The sequence below is a fragment of the Nannobrachium achirus genome (assembly GCF_963921795.1).
Source record: "Nannobrachium achirus genome assembly, chromosome: 17".
NCBI classification, from domain to species: Eukaryota; Metazoa; Chordata; class Actinopteri; order Myctophiformes; family Myctophidae; genus Nannobrachium; species Nannobrachium achirus.
Genome location: NC_137824.1, coordinates 38,325,682 through 38,352,972, shown reverse-complemented (window position 1 = coordinate 38,352,972; position 27,291 = coordinate 38,325,682). Strand labels below are relative to the sequence as shown.

At 43.3% G+C, this 27,291-nt stretch overlaps 1 protein-coding gene across 6 annotated transcripts in view; it reads right to left on the bottom strand.

Moving 5' to 3' along the window:
- The window catches only part of rapgef2b (Rap guanine nucleotide exchange factor 2b), a 179,759-nt gene that overhangs the window by 72,061 nt on the left and 80,407 nt on the right, over positions 1 to 27,291 (bottom strand). For 5 of the 6 annotated variants that reach the window (XR_013962928.1, XR_013962929.1, XR_013962930.1 and 2 more), the window contains exons 5-6: positions 9,176 to 9,251; positions 7,016 to 7,183 (exon numbers count right to left, since the gene is read on the bottom strand). Coding sequence is in view for 1 of the 6 variants with exons in the window: in XM_080746251.1 (XP_080602377.1) it covers positions 7,016 to 7,183; positions 9,176 to 9,251 (244 nt within the window). In the remaining 5 variants the exon portion in view is untranslated. Of the gene's footprint in view, positions 1 to 7,015; positions 7,184 to 9,175; positions 9,252 to 23,053; positions 23,240 to 27,291 lie in introns of those variants that run through there. The other variant, XR_013962932.1, reaches the window with a different exon arrangement.

Genomic DNA, 27,291 nt, shown 5'->3' with positions numbered 1-27,291 from the left:
TAAAAGCGCTATATAAATGCACCATTTACCATTTATTTACCATTTTAGACATCCACAGAGGTTTCCAAAGACTTGAATGGGAAGTATTTTCTTCTCCCCCATGTTCATCTCGTCCTAATCTCGTCAGCATGCCATGCCATTAGCCAATTACTATTTCAACAAAACAAATACACCGAGGTCTGGCGGGCACAGGGCATCAGGAAGCTCGGAGATCTATTTAAAGGTCCAATTTTGATGTCCTTCGCACAGCTGCAGCAGCGTTTTGGTTTATTGAGACCTGAACTTTTTAGGTATTTCCAAATTAGAGCTTTTATTACTAAAGACACCTCACTGTTAACCAATTGTTCGACTTCACAGGTGGAAAGTACTCTTTCTCTCCGATTGGCTAAAAACCTTATCTCTATTTTCTACCAAGTTCTGAATTCAAATTCCTCCACAAACTCCCATGCTGTCAAACAGCTATGGGAGAAAGATTTCAACATATCTATCGATAATGCTGATTGGAATGAAATGTGGACGTACGCAAAGGAGATTTCTGTCTGCAATCGGACTAAATCCATACAGTACCGCATATTACATCGTATACATATAACTTCTGTCCTTAAAAACAAAATGGATCCTAGTGTGTCCCCACTTTGCCTCAAATGCAAAACAGAAATTGGTAATTACGTTCATTGTCTCTGGTCATGTGTGAAGCTCCAGAACTACTGGTCTGATGTCGTAACAGAACTGTCAACCATTTTCGGTGTCCCCATAGAACCAGACCCCTTGTGTCTTATACTTGGTCTCCCAGATGGTCATATTGTCAATGCCAATCATAAGAGGCTATTCAATGTGTTAACGTTCGCTGCCAGGAAGAATATTCTCCTATTTTGGATCAAGGATGTTGCTCCTTCCAAAAAGTCATGGCACAATATTATAATGGAATGTATTCCTTGTGAATACATAACATGTATGTTACACTCCAAGATAGACGCCTTCTATAAAATCTGGGACCCCTACTTAAGATTTATCGGGCCCACACTGTCTGCTACTGTGCTTAAAGGGTTCCTATGTCGGCCTTGACTTCTATCTGTCGCTGTTTCACTTGTCTTGAAGTTTCTTGACTGGTGCTGAACTGTGCTCAGTGAATCTAGTTCCGATCTGGTTCGGGTGCCTGCCTTCTCCATTCTGAGGGGGTTGTGGGGGGGCTGGGGATTGTGTGCTTCGCTCATCATGTATTTATCTTATTGCCTGAGCTTGTTATGTTTATTCTTTTGTTTTTGTTGTTTCAGTTTGTTTGTCTATTTTTCCTTTTCTTGTATAGTGTTGTGTGTTGTATAGTGTGTTGTTGTCCAAATAATGTATGTTTGAAAAATTAATAAACATATTATTCAAAAAAAACAAAAAAAAAACAAAAAACAAATACACACTATTTGACAGTCCCAAGAAAGAGGGCTCTACGGGGATCTAATATCAATCAACTACACGCTGTTAACTACAAGTCAAAACAAGGACTACCCAAAAATGTCCAACAAGAACACACACACACAGACTATTTCTGAATATATTGCTTAGATGTGATAAAGATGAGTGGAATACAGACAGACTGCAGGCAGGCCTCAATCTAGCTGGGCTTATTTTTTTTTAAATAAAATAAAATAACAGACCTCTATGCATGTTCCAAGCAAATATCCTTTTTTGGGTGCAGTTATCAGAGCCGTTCAGAATGACATAATGACACGACTATGTGCGTAAAAATACACCGCAGACCTTACACATCGTTGCTGTTGGTCGGAAACCTTGCATGTCCAAAATTGTTACTTCACACGGCAAAAGAAAAAAAGAATTACCTGCATCCCAATACCTACAATATAGATAACAAGTCACAAGCTCTTGTTAATAGTTCATTGGTATGGACGGAGCATCAAAAAGAACGCATCACAATGAATGGAGAGCTTGCAGATTGCCATTTCATACAAATCATACAAGTAAAAAATACAAAACAATAGGGCAAAGATTAAATACGGCGATAAAAGCTTTCTGCCTTACTGTGAGGATATCTAGTCAAACCACAGGCAATAGCCAGGGCTAACAACACACACAATAATAATCTGGGTGTTATTATTTGCCATAAACTCAAAGACAAATCAATACCACTATCTGTGTCATCGACGTCAGACAGAGGATGAGGCTCAAACAGCTAAATTGTCCTCATTATCTCACTTTAGAGCCCCAGAGCGCTGCTGCAGCGATGGTTATCGCTGGCTTATCATCAGGGGTGTCGGACCAAATTGTGGGCCCTGGGTACAAGGATTCACTGTGGGCCCCCCATCATAGGGGGAGGGGGTTTAACCCATTTAGACTGGGAACGCATTATTACTCATTATTTTGTGCTTTAACTGTGAAGGCCCCCGAAAATGATATGTATTTGGCTACGGACCCCCATCTCAAAATATCTAGTTCCAGGGATCCCCCAGAAGCAAAATTTGAGCCACAAATGTTGACTTAAAAATACATATATTCAAAGATTTGCACACATTTTCACGACTTTTCAAAAATAGCAGATCTACAAGCTTGCAGTGCCACGCTGCGAGCTTGTATATATGCTATTTTTCAATAGCTAAAGTGTAAAATGATTAAGGCCCCTCCACCTTGGGCCCTAGTAACTCAGTCCCACTTTTCTCCCCCTTGTGACGCCCCTGCTTATCATCGCTGAGCTGCAGGAGGACAGCATCAAGTCTCAATCAAACATGATTGTTCTTCCACAGCCAGCTCAAAATCACGATAGGATGTGAGGGAAGTAAATAGGAAACATGATGTTTTATCACCACAATAAATCCAATTGATTGTTTTGTGAGCGTGGTGCAGACTTTTCTTCTGAGCCGTGATCGTTTGTTGACGCAGACAAGTAGAAGATGTTTTGTTAGGGGAAACTCTTTCAGCAACTACAGACTAGGGATGGGACGATATGAAAATGTCATATCAAGATTATTGTGAACAAAGAAATTGCCATTTACGATATTATCGCAATATCCCCAACAATATCCCCATATTACCAATGCAGCTCTGCAAATAAAAGGTGAATTGATCCCAGTGCATGACAGAGAGGACGATTTCACGATAAATTAAATCTCCACGATACGATTATCGTGACTGTTTTTTATCACGATAAACAATAATACAGATTATCGCCCCATCCCTACTACGGACAGAGATACAGACTTGCTAGCACAAACAGACACAATAGAGACACTGTTACAAACACACTCACACACTGTCTCACAGTGTTAAGAGATACAGTACCTGGGGTTTAGTGCATTCCTAGGAGCCATTGGTGAGAAGAGCCGTAGAAGAAAAGCAGAGGAGATGAGCGTTAGCATGTTAGCTCTCTATTGTACAAGCTAGCCACAAGAAACAAAACCTGACCTCGCCGATGTCAGCTGGCGTTTGGTCCATGTTTTGGCTTACGCTATAAGCAAATCATCGACATAGCCCATAAGGAAAAGAAGACGGAGGAACGGAGCTATCATTCAATTTGATTAGTAGTGCTGAAGTGTTGAAGTTGTTCAGAGAGAAATTATTCTGTATGTTTACCATGTACTGAACATACACATACTTTTGCTGTGCAGTTGTTTTCACTAGCCCAAGCCTTGAGTCTGTGGTGTTGGTAGGACACTATATAAATGAGTAGGAGTTGGTATGAGGTGATAGGAGTTACTAGGAACTATAGGCACTAACAGGAGCTGGTAGGAGTTGTAGAACTTGGTATGAGCTGTAAGAGTTGCTAGAAGTTAACAGGAATTGGTTGGAGTTAGTAGAGTTTTAGAGCAGAGTTAGTAGAGCAGTTGGTATGAGTTCATAGGACTTTGTTGGAGGAAATAACAAGTGAAGAAGAGTGAGTGTGCTGAATAAACAGGTGAGAGGAAGATATGGTGATGAAACACCACAGATCAGCTGCGTTGTCAGCTTAGCATCCAGCTACATATAGCCAGCCTCTCTCTGCCCTGTTTCCTCCCACCGCTCTCACTGTATTTCTAAGTGATGCTCAATACAAATCCCATTTGAGACTGCTGGTTGCCATGGAGTCCACTCAGTCCTTTCCCAGTGGAGGTGTGTATGTACATGCATGCGTGTGTGCGTGTGTGTTTTATGTATTTGTATGTTTAGATAGATAGATAGATATTGGATAGATAGATGACATTATTGTGACATAAGATGCAAGACCATGAGAAAGTTCAACGCACTGCCTTTAAAAAAGCACAAGTCTATATATAGATCAGAAGAGCTGAGGAAATATTGTGTGTGTGTGTGTGTGTGTGTGTGTGTGTGTGTGTGTGTGTGTGTGTGTGTGTGTGTGTGTGTGTGTGCGCGCGCGTGCGTGCATGCGTGTGTGTGCGTGCGTGTGTTTTTTGGTTGTGTGATAACGTTCCAACAGAAGCCCCCCTGAGAATGACTAGAATGAGAAGAATGAACACAGTGCATGCTGGGTAGTCAAAGCGTTACTGAGGGGAGAGGAGAGGAGAGGAGAGGAGAGGAGAGGAGATGAGAGGAGAGGAGAGGAGAGGAGAGGAGAGGAGCATAAAGTGTAAGAACCCAGGGTGAGAGCAGAAGTTATCTCACAGTGAAAATCTAACTTCATTTCTCAAGTAACATTATTGACAGTAACAGAGAGATGTGCAATCAGAGTCATCCCAACACCTCGACACCACATTGTTAACATGTGAAACACTGCAATGACAACCGCGTTGACTCCATTAAAACAACATAGAAGCAGAAGAAAGCAAATCAACAGTAACACTGGAAGAAATAGGTGGTTAAGATGGCATGATGGGTGTGAGGGCTTATAGATCAGTTGGCTGTGGACTGTTAAAAGCAGCACTGTTGGCAACAGTGGATCTGGAGTCAGATCACACAAGCACAGCCCTGGGGAAACTAGAAGCTGCCATGCATGACTCGACAAACACACACAACAGAAACTACAGTATTATACAGCAGCATCAACTGTACAGTATCTCTGCTAGTTAGTTACACAACACGCCCCATCTGAAGTAGACCTCAGTACATGAACTAGAATAAATGTTAGGTGAGATCAAGACCAACAATATACAGACAATCTGAATCCTGTGTTTAGGAGTGTGTTTGGGACAGTTTGAAATGCATCATTAGGCCACAGGCCCACATTAGATTTGCATTACCCCCCCATGAAACACCAATATACACTGTATATTGTGAGCTTGTAGATCGGCTATTTCCACTATCAATGTTCTTTTTTATCTAAGTGTATAGTTGATAAATATGTCAGTACCTTCTTTGTATATTTAAGTTATGTGTCATATCTGCCATGTGTAACTTCAAAGCCTACAAGCCAAACAGAAATGTAATTGACAAAAACACAATGACATTGTTAATCACAATTATCTGAGTGACAATTAATCGCAACAGAAAACTGTTAGGATTTAGAAGATTTTTTTCAGGCTCGGGTCTTAATGGGTGTTATACAGTGATACAAGGTCTCTACCATACAACATTGATATTGTGGTTCCATGAATGCAGGTCTCTATGAGAGGAACAGTTAACACACAGGACAACACACAGGGCCCAGCCAGTTCACCAGCAGCAGTTCACCAAGCCTCCAACACACTGACCCACAACACACACACAACATGGTGCAATGCTCTGTCAGCAGGACAGGGAACAACACACCCATCATGAAAGGCCAAATATTATTTCACATTCATGTTAGATTATGTATAACAGCAACAGCAACAGAAGTCCAAGACACACAAGTGAAATATGCATGTTGGTTCCTGGAAATGTATGATTACAACATATGTTGGCTTTTCTTATATTTGAGTACATAAATATCGTCACTGTCAGGCAGAAACCGTGTATCTCCAAGTTTCACATTTGTGGGTAAGTAAAGCCCTGCTTCATCACACAAGACTGTCGCACAAAACTAGTGACAATAGCTGATCTACAAGCACACAACGCCTCGCGCCGCGAGGCGTTGTGTGCTTGTAGATCAGCTATTGTCACTAATTTAGATCATTTTTAAAATGATAAATACAAAACAAAAGTTTTTTTGGACCTACAAGGTTTCCACCCGACAACGATATATAGCATCATGCTTGTTCTCAGTATGAGCCAGGCCAAAACACAACTGGGAAACTGCAGACACCTTGTCAACTATGGACCAAAGTCACCAATCCAACGACTGCAACGTCTAATGGAGGGTCAGCAACGACTGCTGAAAACACCCAGAAAAGGACACCACGTCCGATGCAAGAAAATGGAACCCTTTCAATTGCAGTCCATTAATTACACAGATATTAACACGCAACACACAAGTAATATAGACGTAATAAACAGTTATTTCTCTATAATAACTGTCCATAACTTTACAAGCACCGTTGTTAAGTGCCACTCGTTAATGTTGTTATTAGCGTGGTTGCTATAGGCAACACACTATTGTTTTCGGTCTGAGATTATTTTTTTTGCCAGCAAAGTGAACCTGTGTTTTGTCAACTTTTCGAGTAATGTTATCCGGGTTGTAAGGCAGCACAACAGAAAGGCTTTTAGTCATGCCTCGCACACTGTTGTCATGCTTCACAACAGTGACATCACAATATAATAATATAAATGCTAAGACGTAATTCAGTTCCCAGTGGATGCCTCGCTCGCGACTCTCATCAGTGCAACCACACTTGCAATTTCCCAAAATTGACTTTCTAGTTTTTATATAATCTGTAATTTCTAGTCCTTATAGCATAATGGTGATTCATCATAACAGGTGATTCATTCATTTATGTAGTATATTAGCAGGTTATTGCAGTCATTCATGTGTAATGAACGGCCTTTCAATTCCAGGTTCGCCCCAAAGCGACACACAACTCAACGCGCTTCACCAAGCCGCTGGTTCCCGCAAACCCAACATCACACAGCCGGGGCACACAAACGCGTGTAACACCTCACAACAGACAGACAGCGCAGCAGCGGTAGCAGCGGGCCGTTTCATAACGGCGCCAGAACTCACCGTGTGGTAACCGCGGGCGACGGGGGGCTTGCCGGCGGGGTAGGGGTCCACCGTGTCGATGATGGTCTGACGCTCTCCTTTCTGGTTGATCTTGCGGAAGCGACGGCGCGACTGTCTGTGGGAGGCCTGTCTCTGGAAATACTCCTCATTCTCGTCCATATAGTCCACCTGAGAGGGGGAGAGAGAGCGAGAGAGAGAGAGAGAGAAGTCAATGTCTCTTCTTTATTTCTCCCCCTCCCTTTTCTCTCTCGCTGCGTAAAAATAGAAGAGAGTGGGCTGTGTGCGACTACGTCAACACAGAGAATGTATACGCACACACACAGAGAGAGAGAGAGAGGGCGATAAATAGACAGAATAACACCTTATTTATTTATACTCCAGTGCCACTTGCCGACAAGCACGCGGCACGTTGTTCGCGGGAACAACATCTGCCCGGGTTGTCGGCGAGCGACACCATAGCGTAGTTTTATGGGAATAGGAAGCTAGTCGGGCGGGCAAGGCAGATATACAGTATAGATGGAGAGAGAGAGACAGAGTGAGAGATACGGAGAGAGAGACAGGGAGACAGATAGACAGAGAGAGAGAGAGAGAGAGAGAGAGAGAGAGAGAGAGAGAGAGAGAGAGTGTGCGAGGCAGACACAGACAGAGAGAGTATTGCTGTAATCAGCTGTTCCGTTCTGTTCTGCTGCTCTGTGGATTAGGCACGTCATGGAATGATGAATTTAAGACGCTTTACAGTTGGCCAGCATTTCTGTCTTCTATCTCTCTCTCTCTCTTTCTTCCTCTTCATATCTGGGGTTGTGGGTTGTCACTTCACCACACTCTGGCTTTGGGATTACACCACACACATCTCTCTCTTTTCTCACCCTCCATCTCTCTCTCTCTCTCTCTCTCTCGCTCTCTGCCATACCAGCTGCTGCCATGACAACGGGCAGGGGAGTAGTGAGAGTAGTGAGAGTAGTGTGAGAGTGTTTGCGTCTAATTGCAAATCTCAGTGCAATGCCTGTGCAATGTACAGTGTGTGCGCGTGCACAAGTGTGTGTGTGTGTGTGTGTGTGTGTGTGTGTGTGTGTGTGTGTGTGTGTGTGTGTGTGTGTGTGTGTGCGCGTGTGTGTGGAAGGAATATAATTATAGGCTGGTTTTGGAGCATAACATCTGGAGGAGTGAAACCAAGAGATGACTGTGAGAGAAGGAGGTGAGGAGAGGAGATGTTCACAGCAATTACAAAATAAGGAATGGAGATAATATGCTGCAGTTGTTGTTTCTTGTTTTACTTCTGTAAAAGTGTGTGCATGCGTGTGTGCGTGCGTGGGTACCAAGCCGAGTGGCCACAACATTGTGGGGGGCAGTGGAGGTGGCGTTCCTGCCTGGCGTTCCTGGTGGCGTTCCTGGCGTTCCCGCTACTCCAGTGACAGTGCAGATACTAGTGTTGTTGCTGCTCTTATACCACCATTATTATAATTAGTATTGGTTGTGCTACTAATAATTTAGCCCTGGGATTCCCAAATCCTGTGTTGAGTGTCACACAAGGAGAAAATGCACTCTTGAAAGTTGAAACAAAATAAGCCAAGAACCAAACATATTTGGTTGTTAAAGTCTGCTTGAAAAGTATCCATCTGTATAATAGCAGCCAGTGATGGCCAACCATTAACTGGTAACCGTTAACAATGCATGCAATGACATAATTTCCTTCTTTTGATGCATTAACGAACAGCCGTCAACTACTAACTAGCATCAGCTGGAGACAGACACACAAACACCTTCCCTCTCCAGTGCTTTAAAAGTTACTGAAGTCTGTCTCATTTGGTTAAGAAATGTATTTTTTATTTATTTTTGGACAAGGGTTGGTGAGGGCCAGACAGTTGCCCCTCGCGGGCCGCAAATATGTTTAGGTGTTTGTTTGTGGTGTGCTTCAGTGAACCAAGCATCAGGATATGTAAACGAATGAGACAAACTTGAGACGGACTGATTCTGAATGTGATATCAGCGTCCTACAGAACAAAGGGGAGAGTGGTGTACAGTATACATAGGTGTGTGTGCACTGTGCACGTGTGTGTGTGTGTGTGTGTGTGTGTGTGTGTGTGTGTGTGTGTGTGTGTGTGTGTGTGTGTGTGTGTGTGTGCGTGCGTGTGGGCACAGGTGTGCGTGCTGAGGACTCACCACAATCATTTCAGATGGTTCCAGAACGATGCACTCACATCCGCGTCGCAGACTGCCTGCCGAGCGCTTACCGAAACTACAGAAAGAGAAGAAGAGAGAGGAGAGGAGAGGAGAGGAGAGGAGAGGAGAGGAGAGGAGAGGAGAGGAGAGGAGACATTCATCAGATGTCAGCAGGTCCTTATAAACCATGTTCATGCTTGGGGTCAGCGCATCAGAGTGCATCATGGGTAGTGGTAGTAAATCTGTAGTTCCTCCAGGTGAGAACGCTCAGTGAAAGCATCAGCGATATAACACACTTTCAACATGATGGCGTCCCCAATTGTTCTTATCCCCAAGGAAGTATTTTATGCCTGCTTCTGGTCAGACTAAATTAGATACATGAATTTCAGCAGTTATAACATTACATAACATAATCTTGATTATAAAATAACAGTTGTCAAAATGATCAAGACCCTACATTTGTTTATTTACACACAGAAACAGGGATATTGGAAAGCATGTTACATAATCTGCATTAGGACTGCAATTACATTATTTTTCAAACAATCGAAAAGCAATTTTTTGTGGGGTATTCAAATTTTAATTATGAGGCAGGATACATATTCAAGTTCAAGTGGTTAAGCTTAACCAAATCTCTTTGCCCCAAAAATAGCCGAACTACAAGCTCAACACGCGTCACATTGCAACGTGTTGTGTAAACTTGTAGATCAGCAATTTCTTTGGCAAAAGTTCTGCCCCAGGATAATGGATGTTGGGGATATAGTGATTATCGCGATAATATGGTAAATCAAAAAATGTTGGGACACAATAATCGGGAGTGACATGACATTTTCATATCGTCCCATCCTTATACCAGACTGAGAAAGGATCCACCAGACGGCACAAAAGAAAAAAACGAAGAAAATGCTAAAATACAATATCTACCAGCTCACAACCTTTCGCATTGTGATGCATCGCTACCTTGTAGATATGAAATTTCAATTTTGGGGAAAATAGATCATTTTATAAAAAATTGTGAACTGTAGCCCCTCTGATAGAAAGAGAGATGCAACGTGAATGAGGCTATAACTGGGACATGAGTCTGTATTGAGAGTATTGACAAAGTGAATTCACAAAGTCACAAAGATACTGACTGTTCCGTGTTCAAGTTCCCTGTTTATCTTTCCATTCCGGTCCACAGAGAACCGATTCACCCAGAGAAACCCTCCGGACATCTGTCTCTAGGAACCTATTAGCAGCGCTTTGCCCCAGCATCCTAAATAGACAACATCTGTACGCGGCCAGAACACAGAACAACATTGACCAGACAGTTCCTCCTTTCAGCCCGATAGAACCCCCTTCCCCCCAAAACCCTCCCATATGCAACCTGGAAAAGTCCTCTTTTGTTGACGTCACAGTGTGTACAGGAGGCCGTTTGGTTCCTAATAAGAGAGCAGGGCGATATTAAAACTAACAGTAGCAGTCAAATCTAAATGGCTGAGGGACGGATGGAAACTCCAACAGCATGGATGGAGGGAGGGGGAGAAAGAGAGAGAGAGAGAGAGATAGAGAGAGAGAGAGAGAGAGAGAGGCAGGCCATGAGAGCAGCGACTGAAGACTGCCCTCTTTGTCCATGCTCAGACCTCGACGCGGAGACACAACCGCCTCCTTGTTTCGTATTTCTAACAACATTAGAGACAGAATTCCGCCCCCAAAAGATTGTTTTCTAAGATAAACTCCCATAACTCTAACCCCTCCCCCACTGGTCGTTAAACATCTTATCTTAACCCATGTAGCAGAGCTTGTAGATTTGCAATTTTTGAAAAATCGTGTTTAATCTTTTTAAAACTCAAATATTTGCTTCTGGGGGTCCCCGGAACAACATATTTTAGATGGATAGATCGGTGGTCCGCGGCCAAATGCATGTAATTGTGGGGGTCCTTGACATGAAAAAGTTTGAGAACCACTGATTTAGAAGAGGTTTTCAGAAGACATTCATAGAATCGGGTCAAAAATATTCAAAGTCTTGATCTACAAGCTCGCAGCTTGTACATCTGCTATTTTTTAATAGTTAAAGCATAAAATAATGGTTAAAGTGGTTCAATCTAACGTGATTGCGGGTTAACAGGTCTTTTTGCTTCCTACCACATCAGGCATCAGGACGCTTCCCTCAAAACCTTTCTTACAGTCCAAAAGTCATCAATAGCTTCAAATCATCCGTTGGTCACCTTGTTATCAGCGCTGTTCTGTCTCACTTGTATTCTTGCAGTGCTTGATGTGTGACCTTTTGTTTTCATCTCTGTTTTGTTTTCATGGGAACCACTAGGGAACATCAGTGGTTCCCAAACACAGGATCGGGAGGGAGGGACCCGCTTGTGGGACGCGGACACATTTTTATGGGTGCCTTAATTTTTGGTTTCCTACATGTCACATTTTCAAAAAAGCATTCCCCAAAAAGCCAAGATCTTTAATTAATAACATAACATATAATGATATTTCTAAGTAATTTAATTAATAAATCATGAAGTTAAAATAGCCGCTCTACAAGCTCACAACGCGGCGCGAAGCGACGTGCTGTTGTGGGCTGTTTTCACTAGTTTGGGTCCCGAGGAAACGTTTAATCTCTCTTTTGGGTCTCGCCCTGAAAAGTTTGGGAACCACTGCTGTACATGATTGTAAATATGAAAGTGGGACAAACTCTAATGTGATAATTTGAAGTTATAATTTTATGGAATGCCTGGTTAATTTACAAATTAGGTCTTTACAGTGAGTCAGCCACCAACCCAGCCACAATGACGAACGGACAGAGTAAGGCAGGGGTTCTCAAACCTTTTCATGTCAATGACCCCCAAAATATGTATTTGACCCCACCATCGGAAAATATTTTGTGCCAGGGACCCCCATACATTTTTATTTCATTTTTCATTTTAAGATTTGTTTTGAAATTAACAGATCAACAAGCTCACACCTCGTCGCATCGCAAATTTTAAAATGGACGATGCATTTAGGGTTAAAGTGATTTTGCAGGGGAACCTCCTGGAACCCCCTCAAGGACCCCTGGGGGTCCCTGATGAATCCCAATTTGAGAACCACCGTAAGGGACAGATTTCTCCTGCCAGTCCGTTGGGCTGCTGAACAGGCGCTGAGCCCTGTCGCCATTACAGTCGTATAAGCTCCCATTACACCACACTATCACTTTATGTAAATGTATACAGTATATGTGAATATACTCCATTCCCACACACTTCATACATATTTGATATCGGCTGAAACGTGGTGTCTCCACTCTGCACAAGAGTATGAGGGACTCTTTTCTTTTTTTGTGCACTTGATGCCTATATTTGATATGGTTCTCTTCTGATGTTTGATATTATTCTTCATATTATTATGTATGTACGGGTAACTACAATTTGTAGGGAGTTTGTACAAAACAAATATATGGCACCCTCTTTTGCACGTAAACTTGTGGTGTGACATATAAAGTCAAATAAAGACACAAGTAATATTGGGTCGTGCATCGTGTCGCACATCGGAAATAGCGAAGAAAATGACGCTTCGCTCATGATCCATAAGCTCTCCGGCGAGATCTACGAGCTCACAAAGTTAGTGTTGTGAGTGCGAGCAAACAGAGAGGTTTTTAGCTATGATTTAACCCATTTAGGCCTAGAAATGATTGAATGCTTTAACCAGTGAAAAATAGCAGATATACAAGCTCACAGCGCGGCACCGAGTGCCGCGCTGCGAGCTTGTAGATCTGCTATTTTTGAAAAAGTCGTGAAAATGTGTGCAAATCTTTGAATATATGTATTTTCAAAGCGAATGTTTGTCACTCAAATTTTGCTTCTGGGGGGTCCCTGGAACTAGATATTTTGAAATGGGGGTCAGTGGCCAAATACATATCATTTTGGGGGTCCTTCACATGAAAAGGTATGAGAACCACTGACATAGTAGTCTCTCAAGAACAGACTAACTGAGCTCCAGTTAAGTGAAAAGGACCTTTTCTTTGACGATGGCTGGCCAGATTGCTGACATAGAAACATAGGTTTTTTTTCAAAAATCTTAGAAGGATTCAAAAGACACTTATAGAATCGGGTCAAAATTCTAATTTTCACGATTTTTCAAAAATAGCAGATCTACAAGCTTGCAGCGCGGCACACTTTTTCAATAGTTAAAGCATAAAATATTGCGTCATAATGTGTTCAGGCCTAAATGGGTTAAAGTAACCGAGTGTTGTAGCAGACCTGCAGTTTTTCTCTGTGGCGTGTAAAACCGAACACTGCTTCTCCACGTTTAGTTTAGATTCTAGGGACATAAAAGCAGAGCTTTACCACATGACCTGAGAGGTCTGGATGGCTCATGATACAGAATCTAACAAGATCATAAATGTATTTTGGCCCTAAAAGCTTTATAGACCAACAGTAGAAGTTTGAAATCAATCTTTGGACACACAGGGAGCCAGTGTAAGGATTTAAGAACTGGAGTGATAAGCTCCACTTTCTTGGTATTAGTAAGGACTCGAGAAGCAGCGTTCCGAATCAACTGCAGTAGTCTGATCGATTTTTAAGGGAGAACTGTAAAGACGCCGTTAAAAAGAATAGTCTGGCGACGAATGCATGGAGAAGCTTTTCTAAATACTCCTGGTCTTTTAACCCGTGATATATGCTTAAAGGGGAAGACCACCCATTTTCAATATTGAAATATGTCATTAATATACCTTAGAGGAGTTGTGTGGAAATAGAAAAAAAGTTCCCCCCCCTTCTGTGTTGCCTAGAACTGGAGGATTGATTTTGGGGTTTGTATTGTAAAGTACAATGTGTGATGTCATCAAGTTGTAATTTACAATACAAACCCCAAAATCAATCCTCCAGTTCTAGGCAACACAGAAGGGGGGGAACTCTTTTTCTATTTCCACACAACTACTCTAAGGTATATTAATGACACCGTTCAATATTGAAAACTAGACCTTACCCGTTCGAATATATGTGCTGCAAAATATGTGCAGAGTGTGGGTTATGGGGAAAGTAACTGTAACTGCATGGTGCGTGCGTGAGAATATGTGGGAGCATCATAATGTAAGGAGCAGCCCATGGAGGAGTGTATATTTATGATTGATAGAAATAATTTAACAGCAAAATTAGGTGAATAGAAGTATGAGGATGTATTTGCTCCACATAATTTTTCTATACCCGTTGGAAGATGAGACACACATCACCCGTTGCATGCGTGACAGAGAGAGAGAGAGAGAGAGAGAGAGAGAGAGAGAGAGAGAGAGAGAGAGAGAGAGAGAGAGAGAGAGAGAGAGAGTGCAACATTCCTAACTGTGAGAGAGGTGTGTGTGGGCCCGGGGCTACAGATCCCATGGCCTGGAGGAACGGACCGTAACCCTGACAACAGGCTGTAGAGCTGTAGAGTGAAGAAACGCTAATAAATAGCTAGAATTTGGGACAAATGAAATTCGGGCTCCGTCACCATGTGTATAATGCTAATGGCCAATGCCATGTTAAATTTGAGATCAGTCGCTGAAGCGAGTGAATAGATAATGCATTTTGTGACTGACCTCCTACTGACCTCCTACTGACTGACTGCTCTCCCTAATTATAGTATGGATGGGTGGTCTTCCCCTTTAAGGTGATAGGAAGCTGACTTTGTAATTGTGTTAATGTGGCTGTTAAAAGGTCCATGACTATATTAAGGTTTTTGGCTTTGAGAACCACTGATATAGGCCGATTGTACAATTGTCTTCTAAATTCTAACAGTTTTCTAAAAGTAACGGGGCCCCCAGAAGCAAAGATTTGAGATGTTCACTCAAATTTGGGGCTTGCCTTAAGCCAGATGCTTTATAGATACACAGTACGCGGTACTGAGACATTTTTGTCTGAAGCAGGCACTCAGTCTTGATGTATTAACTAAAAATGTATCTGAATGGTAAAACAGTTGCAATAAGAAACCCCAGCACAAGGTGTGTTTTGTTTGTTCCATCAGCCTCTCCCAGAGGGAAACATCAGATTTCACGCCCCCCGTGTTTTGCACATATTTCATCAGGCATTCCGATTTATTGCATGGTTAAAATGGAAGATCTACATGCTCACAACACTTCACATCTGTGACGTCAGCTTGTACAACGGCGATTGTCTATGCGCGGGCACCATCATACAACGACGCGTAAATTAAGCACAATTCACCGCTTTGAAAAAAGGTTTTCAACACTAAACGATAGTTGAGAAAGCTTGGTAGCAAGAAAATACATGTAGGTCTATAGGAGTGGAATTGTTGTTATCAATAAATATTACAGAAACTTGGCCTAATCAGGAAATCTCTCCAAACATTTGCAGCTTACAACGTAAGCATTTAGCAGATGTTCTTTTCCAGAGGGGACTTACAAAGTGCAAGCTCATGGAACCACCCCAAAACAGAGTAAATAAAGCAGCAGAAGAAAGCTATTAACCCATCTGTGTCACGTAACCACTTTAACAATTCTTTTCTTCATACTTTGGCTATTCAAAAATAGCAGATATGCAAGCTCATAGCGCAGCACCGAGTGCAGCGCTATGAGCTTGTAGATCTGCTATTTCTTTTAAACCGTGAATATTTGTGCAACTCTTTGAATATATATTATTTTAAAGCGACCATTTTTAACTAAAACCTTTGCTTCTGGAGTGTCCCTGGAACAAAATATTTTGAGATGGGGGTCCGCGGTTAAATACATATAGTAATTCTAGGGGTCCTTGACATTAAAAATTTTGAGCACCACAGATAAAGAAACATATGTATTTCAGAAAACCATTAGGATTTAGAAGACATTTTTAGGTATTTCTTCTTATGGTTTAATTCAGGGGTCTTCAACGTTTTCAGGCCGGGGACCCCCAAACTGATGGGGAGGTGGAACAGGGACCCCCTACCACCTCGTAGGGTGGGGGGGTCGGGGCTACGACATATTTTTTATTTTAAACATGTACAAGTTATAGCGAGCAGGGTGTGCCGTACCACAACCATTTCTAAACATACTACTTATTAACTGAGAACCAATGTCAATAATATCAACAATCTGTCAATTGCATAGTAATCATGTATTCAAGCTATTCAAAATGGATAGAATCATGATTTATTTTTTAACATAAATGTGAAAAAAAAGAAAAAAAAATGTTTTTTTGATTTTTTTTTTTTTTTTTTTTAGCAATAATTTCGCGGCCCCCATGCAGTACCTCCGCGGACCCCCTAGGGGTCGCGGACCCCCTGTTGAAGACCCCTGGCTTAATTGCTACAAAGTAACTAGGCGCTCATGAATGGTTAGAGAGCCCGCCTGGGGAGGAGGTGTACCCATGTGTCCCTGGTTCGATTCCAGGCCTGGCCAGCAATGTGTCGATTATGACTCTTGAGTGCTCTTGGGCAAGGCGGCTAACCACTAACTAGCTCTGCGCCCCTTGTAGGCAGAGATCAGCTGGGTTGAGCTGAAACCGATTTCCCCCACGGGAGCAAGTAGTATCATTAACCACATGAACCCTTAGGCCATACATGGGCAACTGGCGGCCCGGGGGCCACATGCGGCTCCCACCTTCACATAATGCGGCCCGCAGGTTGATACTGGAATACTGATTGATATATTATTGATTTCAGCTGTTACAATTCCAAACATGACCTGCTTTAATTCCGTCAGTCTATATTAGTAGCTTAATGACTATCCGGTAGTAGTATTAAAATGTGTATTTTTTATGTCCAATGTATTGTATTTAAGTTCTTAAAGTTAACATGAGTATGTAACTAAATGTGTTTGAAATTAAATCAAAATGTTACATTTCAACTAGTATTCCAATAAAAAAAGAACAAAAAATGATTCAGGATTCCAATTCAAAAGAAGCAAAAATAGCCGATCTACAAGCTCAAAACGCATCGCGCTGCGATGCATTTTGAGCTTGTAGATCTGCTATTTTTGCTTCTTGTGTATGAGATACTAGAATAACAAAGTAGGATGTAGCAATATGCATTGTGGCCCTCTGGAGTGAAGGTGGAAATATAGTGGCCCTCGCCATCATCAAAGCTGCCCACCCCTGCCTTAGGCGAACATTCTGTGAAAATAGCAGGTCTATAAGCTCAGAATGAGTCAAAGCTTAACACATTGAGAGCTTGTAGATCCGCTATTTTCGGTGAAGACATTTGCTGTAGAGGGGAAAACAAATCAGCGGAGCCAAAGTAAGTATAGGGGCATAAGTGGTTAAGTAACATACATCTGGATAACATAATTAGCATGTCTAAATAGGCAACAAGCAGCCTACTGATACGACTAAAAGAGTGCTAGCGGGTGAGGTGAAGTCTGAAGAGGAGAATTTTCAGACTGCGGCAGAAAACGGAGATGGATTCTGCAGTCCTAATAACTGACGGAGGGAGTTCATAGTTAACGGGTTGTAGCCGATTGCTAACTCTGGTGATTTGTCAGTTGGCCGACGGTGCGGACAGAGAGATGAATGCTGTTCATTTGGTATTGCTAATATTTAGTCACTGTCGGGCAGAAACCTTGTATCTCTGTGTTTCAAATGTGTATGTTTTTTTCCGTAAAGTAGAGCCCTGCTTCAACATACAAGACTGTCACACAAATTTGAAAATAGCCAATCTACAAGCACACAACGCCTCGCGCCGCGTGCTTGTAAATCGTCTATTTTCACTGGTTTGAATCTAAAACGGTTTTGGACATACATGGTTTCCACCCAACAACAACGATTTACTGCTGCTATAGAAGGCCCTGGCTTACTGTAGGTGCACGTGAGGAATAACTCCACCAGTGATGCATCGTCAGACCAACGACCAGTCAAATGACACGTTCTGTCATGTGCCTCACATCACATTCAGGATGTCAGTAATCCAATCCACCATTTTACAGTAAGAATGTCACAGTCTGGGACTGGCCCTTGCCCGTCCCATGTTTCTACCACACTTTGCTCGCCCCCTCCCCTCCTGTGAGTACCTGATTGACAATCTGAACTCCTCCCTACCTCACAGCTGTGAGCTGTTCCCTGATGACTTCCTAGTTGTCCAGAGACTATTTAATCATGCATGTACCTGCTCTCTGTGCTGGATCATTGTATTACTGTCTGCTCCTCAGTTGTGTGTGTTGTTTTCTGTGTGCTCAATATGTTTATGGTTTAAGTTAAGTAAAGTCTTTGTTAACCTGTCCTTTGTGGTTTCCTGCCTTTACTTTGAGTTCTGCATTTGGGTCCTCACCACCGCCACACCAGATCATGACAGAATGATCCAGCCATTTTGGACCCAGCGGAACTCCCAGCCAGAGAGCCCCTGTTTCCCCACCTTGTGAACTTTCCTTCCTGGAGATCCTCGTTCCTCTCCTTCTGGGCTGCTGTCATCTGACTGTTAAGTGGTTTCCCTCTGCGGCCCCTGTCTCCTGGGGTTCTCCTGCCCAGCGCCATCCCGATCCCATGATGCGACGTCTCGCTGGGGTGCCCCTTGTCGACGTCTTCGCCAGGGACCCCAGCCGTTGGGCCGTCGTTCGGTGGTGGTCTGCCCGGGCCAGTGACGCAGTGCCCCGCAGTCCAGTGACACTGAGCGCCCGCTGCTGCTTGTGCCCTCTGCTCCACTCAGTGCCAGAGCCCTGGCAGCTACCCCTCTCCCCCCTGTGAGGATCTCCGCCCCTGTGGCCCAGTTCAGTACCCCCTGTCCCTGTCCTGGGACGTCTGGAAGCCGTCCCTTGGAGGGGAGGTACTGTCACAGTCTGGGACTGGCCCTTGCCCGTCCCATGTTTCTACCACACTTTGCTCGCCCCCTCCCCTCCTGTGAGTACCTGATTGACAATCTGAACTCCTCCCTACCTCACAGCTGTGAGCTGTTCCCTGATGACTTCCTAGTTGTCCAGAGACTATTTAATCATGCATGTACCTGCTCTCTGTGCTGGATCATTGTATTACTGTCTGCTCCTCAGTTGTGTGTGTTGTTTTCTGTGTGCTCAATATGTTTATGGTTTAAGTTAAGTAAAGTCTTTGTTAACCTGTCCTTTGTGGTTTCCTGCCTTTACTTTGAGTTCTGCATTTGGGTCCTCACCACCGCCACACCAGATCATGACAAAGAATTTCATCAGGAAAACACCACAAGAGATATTATAGAACGCATTAAGGATGAGGAGAGGCTGTGTGTGTGTGTGTGTGTGTGTGTGTGTGTGTGTGTGTGTGTGTGTGTGTGTGTGTGTGTGTGTGTGTGTGTGTGTGTGTGTGTGTGCGCGCGCGTGTGTGTGTGCGCGTGCGCGTGTGTGTGTGCGTGTGTGTGTGTGTGTGTGTGTGTGTGTGTGTGTGTGTGTGTGTGTGTGTGTGTTTTCAATCTGTCAGGTATTAGCGAATACAGCCAAGTTTTAGAAATGTATATTGTACATTATTAGTATGTCAATGTAGTTAAACAGACAGGCAAACAAGCCAGGATCAAACACTTTATTGATTGGTGAAAAAATGTAATATCCACAAAACTGCAAATACTACGATTAGTAAAACACAGTAAAGCATTTACCATAGTTTGTCTGTTTCACATCTTCTATTCCCATGTATCTGCCTATTTCTTGTGACATATCAAAATAAAGTTTGGCCATGCTTACAATGTATCTAAAAACAGTCAATCATACTTTACTTTTCTCCTGCGACTGTAAAGTAAACTTATATCATGAATTAAATCTGAAGGCAGAAACGCACTCCCAAATACTGTCAACTTAAACTCATACCTTTGTAAAGAGTTCATCTACACGTCTCAAAAGCACTGAGTCCATAAATGGAATTGGAAAGAAATCATCATTAAGACCAGAATGTGCTCAATGTCAATGTTTTAACCCTACTCTTCCCGTTTCCTTCAACTTCACCTTGAAGGAATCAAAAAGTAAACGGAACTGCATCTTAATCCCTGTCGTGTTTGTGTATTTGTGATTTAATTGTATACAGCAAATGTTGTTTACTGTTACTGTTAGATTAAACCAGGTAAGGAAGGAGTGTGTCAGTTAAAGTGTGTAGGTGTGTGTGTCAGTATCAGGAGGATCAGAGAAGGAAAGTGTTCCTCTGTTCCAGTCCAGTTGAACTCTGATCGAATACCGAAACTCGACCTAAAACAAACTTGACCTCATTCGCACGGCCGCGTGTTTCCCAACGAGTCTGTGGCCTTAAGCTAGATGCAGAATAGACCAAAATCTAAACTTTGCTTCTGGGGACCTGTTGGAAAACGCGTGGTCGTCGGTGTGAATGAGGTCGAGTTTGTCTGTTACCCTCTGATCCCCTATAGTTTCTGCTGCCCTCATAGAACAGTGAATAAACCCGGTGAGGAGCCCGAGGTGTATACCATACCATATTGTCTGACCCTCTACCCTCTATGTGCAGTAGGTATAGATGTCAATCCATGGTTTGTAGTCCTTAGGGTGGTTGTGTTCCAGTCTCTAGCCTTCTTTTGTCGCAACTGTTCACAAATCTTGCTGCTGTGTTCGCACATAGTTGTATTTCTCCCAGTAAGTATGGGAGTTTTTCATCATTGGTCATTGGCCAAACTAAAACCTATACCTAACCATACAAATTCCCACCCAAATCGACCCCACTCAAACTACAACCTATTTAACATTACAGACCCCCACTCAAACTACAACCTACCTAACCGTACAGACCCCCACCCAAACTGCAAACTGCCTGACCCTACTACACATGCCCACCCAAACAGACCCTCCTCCCATCATCGCCCAAACTACGCAACTCCTCCATGCTGACTGTTGGCTTTAACCTGCCATGAAAGCTTTAAGCCAGAGAAGGTGGGACAAAGATTAAACCCACTGTGGTTACGCAAGAGTTTTACAGAGAGAGAAAGAGAGAGAGGGTGGGGGGGACAGAGGGGGTCTGAAATGTGATTGGCCGTGGCTCTAAAGTCAATGAAAACACCCCACCCGACCACACACACCCACCCCAGTGAAAGGACTAATCCAGACAGAGCTGATTAGAGTTCTAATGTCAGCAGGTTAACTGACCACCTTCACGCCTCAACCAAAACCGTCACGCCACCACACATCCCCCCAATACCTCTCTTCTGAACCCCCACTGACCCCCACAAACACCCCCCACTTAGGGCTGTCACGATATGACATTTTAAAAATAATTGCGATAAACGATTAAATTTCTGTATGGCTTTTAGGCTTTGAAGTTGCACATGGCCGATATGACACATAACCTAAATATACCAGTAAGACTCCCTAATCGGGAGATAAGCGCCCGTAGGTCACTTATCTCCACAAATAGGGCAAAAATGTGTTTTGCCAAAATCTTCCTGATCCATGTTGATGACATGAGTGTAGACATACTGTGTACCGATTTGCGTGATTTTAGGGGAAAAATTGTAGGAGCAGTGTCCAAAAATGTGTTTTTAAAAATCGGCCTCATGGTGGCGCTAGAAGAGGGCCATGTGAGAAATGAGGGGTGGGGTCTCCGCACCGGCAAGGCGGACGAATAGGTACCGGCCCCGGCTGTCCCGGTCGCTCCTAGCCGGAGTTACGGCATTTTATGTGAGCTGCAGTGTAGGGGGTCCTCCACTGGGGGCGCCACCACTTTTGCATCCGTTCTGGAGCACCAGGAGTCGGTGGTCCCCGGGAATTCCCCGTGAGCAGCCCCGTTGGGGTGGTCATTTGGTCAGTTTAGCACATTTGGTCATTTTTTACATCTGGGGGTCCCCCAAACTACAACCTTGGAGGTTGTAGTTTGGCAGGTAAGGAGTGTGTGTGCAAAATGTGGCATGGATCGGGGCAACGGTTGCGGAGATATGAGCAGGGCAAGAGTGTGACGTGTGAGGTGTGACAGACAGACTGACTGACTGACTGACTGACTGACTGACTGACTGACTGACGGACTTACACTTTGTGCAGGGTTTGATAGTAAATGCGACCTACGGTCGCAACAAATACATTACTGCCATATTTGACTAACTTTCTACTTAAAAAATAACATTGATAGTGGAAATAGCCTATCTACAAGCTCACAACGCGTCGCATTGTGAGCTTGTAGATCTGCTATTTCCACTATTTCTGAAAATGTTTGTAAATGTATGAAAATGTTTCAACATTCACGATTATGACGATTAGGACAAAATATTTGCGATTATGTCAAATATTTGCGATTAGACGATTATGTAATAATTGTGACAGCCCTACAGTCACGCCACCAGCCACCACACATCCCCCCCAATACCTCTCTTCTGAACCCCCACTGACCCCCACAGACACTCCCCGCTGACCCACACAAACACCCCCCCGCTGCCTTCCAAACCACGGCCCTGTGCTTCATAAATAGAAGCTGACACTGTCAGCAGTGCTGTGCGAGTGACTCCTGACTTTTAGCTTCCAGAAATATGACTTCATTGACATTGCAATGTCGAGGACACCGAGGGGGCATTAGGACTGTGTTAGACGGACAGTATCTATCCAAAAAAAAGAACAGGACTGCCGCTGTGATGGCTTGAGTTTCAAAGTCTTTGCAAACTGATTCCTTAAAACCAGACCGTGAAAGCAACGAAACGAAACCACTGTCTCCTTTACTGGCCGTGCTCTGACTAAAAACTGACAAGTCCGAAATAACATCACGTTTTCACATTCCTCACACATACTGTATGTATATACATTTACTGCAAAACCGCCTCCTTGAAAGCCTCCTTGAAACCGGCTTCTTGGAGGCAGATCTGCTTTTTAGAAGTAACCACTTAAAACCTAGCATTACTATTGGGGGGGGGGGCATTCGCCACAAATAGCAGATCTGCAAGCTCACAACAATTTTCAAAGAGACGATTCAATGCAGATACTATGAATTCACAAAAAAATATCTGGTTGTCGTTCACGGATTTGAACCGAGCACAGCATATTGGGGTTTTACACACGAAACACAGAGGGCTGTTACTTACAGTAGCTCAGTCCTACACTCGGGACAGTCGCCCTGGCAGAGTGACACGACCAGCTGAAACGTAGATTCTCCTCTCTCAAAGGCGTGACTCCGGCTTTAGTCCAAAATAAATCCTATCAAAGGTGCTGCTGGTCTCCGCACACTGGCTTTCAATGGCAGCATGTTGTTCTGAACGCGACACGGGACTGCTGTCTGAGAGGGACTGACTGAGTGTTGGTGTGGGAAAAAAGTGTGTGTGTCTAAGCTCTCTCACTCACTCGCTTTCTCTCTCTCTCTCTCTCTCTCTCTCTCTCTCACTCACACACACTCTCTCTCTCTCTCATCTCTCTCTCACTCACTCTCTCGCTCATCTCTCTCTCTCTGCTATGTGGAGGGCGAGCTGTGGCCAACATTCCAGCATACGAGTCACTTCCTGCTGCTGAGTTACTCGTGGATGAGAAGGCTGGACACACACAAGCACGCACGCACACAGACATAGATGCATGCACAAAGTCACACAAAGTCACACACACACACACATATCTCTTCTACCGTGAGTCTCCTCTCTGTAATAATCGGTTTGGTCTCAGTCTGCAGGGTCAGAGTCGTATTGAATGATTGTCAGTACTGTAAACTGTACTGACCCAGTGGCCTACATGAGATAACTCTGTCCACGGATGACCCGAATCACCAGCCCTGACCCTATAACTGCTATAATGACCTAAACAAAACATTGATGTTTTCATGTCATAAATGACTATTACGAAAGATACAAAATATTTTAAATGTTTACAAAATTGTGTATATATATGTGTGTATGTATACAGTACGTACGTACATACATACACACGCACACGTATAGGGGGTTGCGCGTGTCTCTCTCTCTCGGCTCTGTGGAGTTCTGAATGGAACTGCCACGGACAATTACATGAATACACAAAGTTGTCTTACCACAAATCAAGAATAATGCACACGCATGTCATTGAAGATGAAGCAGAGACAACTGCTGCCTTTCAGTGTCGGGTCACGTAGCAGGAAATTGGAATAATACAGGCAGGGTCTCAATAACATAACAATAACTAATTCTTCATGGGAGAGTAGAAGATCTAAAATCACCACAAAAGCTTATTGAAATACCAAAGTTCTATCTAACAGACGCATGGACGCAATCCCGACCAGCCATATGATTATGTCACCACCATACAACCATATTTGGTGAGTAACCAGCCTATATTTTGCTGGCCATTGCTGACCAGATTAATCACTCGAAGTCATACTATTGCTCATTATTCTGAAGAACATGTTTTTTACCATGAAACTATTGATGCATGATGCTTGTTGAGAAATAATTACGCTCGCAGTCAGACACAGACACAACCTGCGTGATTGTAGCCTTGATTATTAATCCCCTTAAGCAAGATGAAGCTGTATTTATTTTCTATATTCTACTCCTTAGATTCAAATTGTTTGAGTCTCAAATACAATGCTTTAACTGTTATTATTGGCTTCTTTTATGCTTGTCATTCAAGCATTACAAATCATTATGTCCGGTATTTTTATCAGATAAATTGTAGTCATGCTGGTCACGGCGACCAGCATAGTGCAACCTCTGATATATACATGCTGCTACAATGTCTATTATTGAGTATTTTTCAAGACTTCAAGACACACATATTTCAACATTTTACCTATCAGGTTGTTAACCAGAGGGAAAAGGTGCCGTATAGACTCTATCCACAACTTTCCAACATCCCATCGTGAATTGCGTAGAAGTTGCACGGAGCTTCCGGCACCGCAGCCGAGAGTGATCTACAAGCTCACAACGGTTCCACCTGCGACGCGACGTGAGTGTCGATGCGACGTGAGTGTATGTATGCTGTTAACCAGAAGTGTGGTGCAAAAAATTCTCCAGTAAATTCCCGCGGAAAGTGGTGGATAAGGCACCATTTCCCCCTACACCAAATCTCTTCACCGGAAATAGCCAATCTACAAGCTTTTCTTTTTGAGCTTTTCGATCAGCACATTTTTGGCGATGTTGGTTCTCCAGAATAGGGACACTAGACTAGGGTTCATGTGGGAGATTACATATCCCGCACGGTAGCGATAAGGATTACATTCCTCCTCTTCAGACATGAAGCCAGTCAGATGGGAAACGCTGACTTGGCTCAGAGCTGTGGTTAAAGTTACACAACAGGAACAAATGAACTTTGGGTGACTGGAAGGACGACGGTGATAATACAGACATGTGATATCACAGTCCCACCAGGGGTCTCAAACATGTCCGTACACGGACAAATGTGTCCGTGGCAAAGACTTGGCCTTGTCTGTGGCAAATTTGAGATTTTCTTTTTACACATCAGGGGACTTCAACGTTTTCAGGCAGAGGATCCCTTTCCTATTCCATATAGTTTCGTCGTTCGACAGCACGGTCATCAGTGTATTTTGGATTCATGTCAATGTGTGTTTTTATTTAACCACTTGAACCGTCAACACTTAATAAACTTGACCCATCACTCTGTACTCTGCTCTTTTCCCCCTCTACACAAAATCTCTTTGCCGAAATGTCCTTGCAGCTCGATTTTTGGCTAAAGTTCTCAGAATATGGAAGCTATAGTTCAAGTAGAAACGGAGAAAAAAAGCTTCTGTTATAACTTTGAGGAACCTCAAGGGGTCCCGGACCCCCTGCTGAGGACCCCTGTATACACACCATTTAAATGTTCTTATTTGGATCATAAGACCCAATTACTGAATGTCAAGTCTCCAGGTTTTCTTCAGAATATCGTTGTTGTCGGGTGGAAACCTTGTATGTCCAAACCCGTTCGTTTTGTATTTATAATTTTAAAAATGATCTAAACTAGAGAAAACAGCAGATCTACAAGCACACAACGCCTCGTCTGATGAAGCAGGGCTTCAAAACGGAACCAAATGGACCCGTACAGACCTGTTATGGTCAGTCAGGGCTATTCCTTTGTGTTTCTGGTAATATTATTGTCCATTCATTTTGTATGTCCTTGTCAAAAAAAAGATTTTTGATAAAAAATGTCCACCACAAGCCAGCAAGGCATACATGTTGATGGTTGTTTGAGCAATGAATTCTCAATAGACAAAAAATAAAAATACAAGGATATCTGGTCGATGTTCATTCAGGATTTAGCAATAAGAAATCACTAATATAATGAACAGACAGATCATCTAAAATGTTTCCTCTGCTCAATAATTAAGAAAAGAAAGCCTTTGTTTGATTTGATTGCCTTCCTTTAATAAATCCACTGATAGTTAGCGCGTGCGTGTGTGTGTGTGTGTGTGTGTGTGTGTGTGTGTGTGTGTGTGTGTGTGTGTGTGTGTGTGTGTGTGTGTGTCAAGTTATCTAATGTGTTATTTATAGTGAACAGCAGCGTATGAGGGTCGTGTTTAATTTAATGATCCGAGTTAAATAAAGACAAACTCGTCTGGAGTCTGTAATGACTGAATGAGTCATTCCTCTCTGGCCCTGGATCACATCTCACTCTGCTCACCACAGAGGGAGCGAGAGAGACAGAGAGAGAGAGAGAGAGAGAGAGAGAGAGAGAGAGAGAGAGAGAGAGAGAGAGAGAGAGAGAGGCAAGAGGGAGAGGGGGGGGGGGGCAGGAGGGAGGTGAAGAGGAAGCAAGCAAGGGCAAGGAAGATAGAAGCAGCGCTCCAAAGAGAGACAACGCGGGCTGATATAGTAATGGAGTCATATCGAGTGTCGGTGCATATGAGCCGTCTTCTGGGTTTGGTCCTGACTGAAACTCTACTCTCGCCTGGCTCTATAGAAGCTCCAGGTCGTCCCTCTGGGCTCAATTCGGCTTCTTCACGTCTCAAACCATTTCCCCGTCCAGGCATCCTTTCCCTCGCTATGCGGCGTCACACACAACATATACGAGGAACTGCAAACTCTGTGTTTTCTATTTCAGTGGTTCTTGACCTTTTAAGGACGCGACCCCCAAAATAACCATATTTTAATTGGGGAACCCCCCCACCCTGATGAGCACTAAGAGTTGAGGCATTACATTTTGTATAAGTGCTATTATGAAAATAGCAGATATACGTGCTCACGTGAGCATGTAGATCGGCTATTTTCTGCCTCTAATATTTGAATTGTCCTTAAATTGTCACATGTGCAGATACCCCTATACACTTAAACTTTATGTTGGTTTGTTTAGTGAGAAAACAATGTTGCACATAAGGTTAATCATCTGGGGACCCCCCAAAATAATTTGGGGACCCCACTGTGGGTCC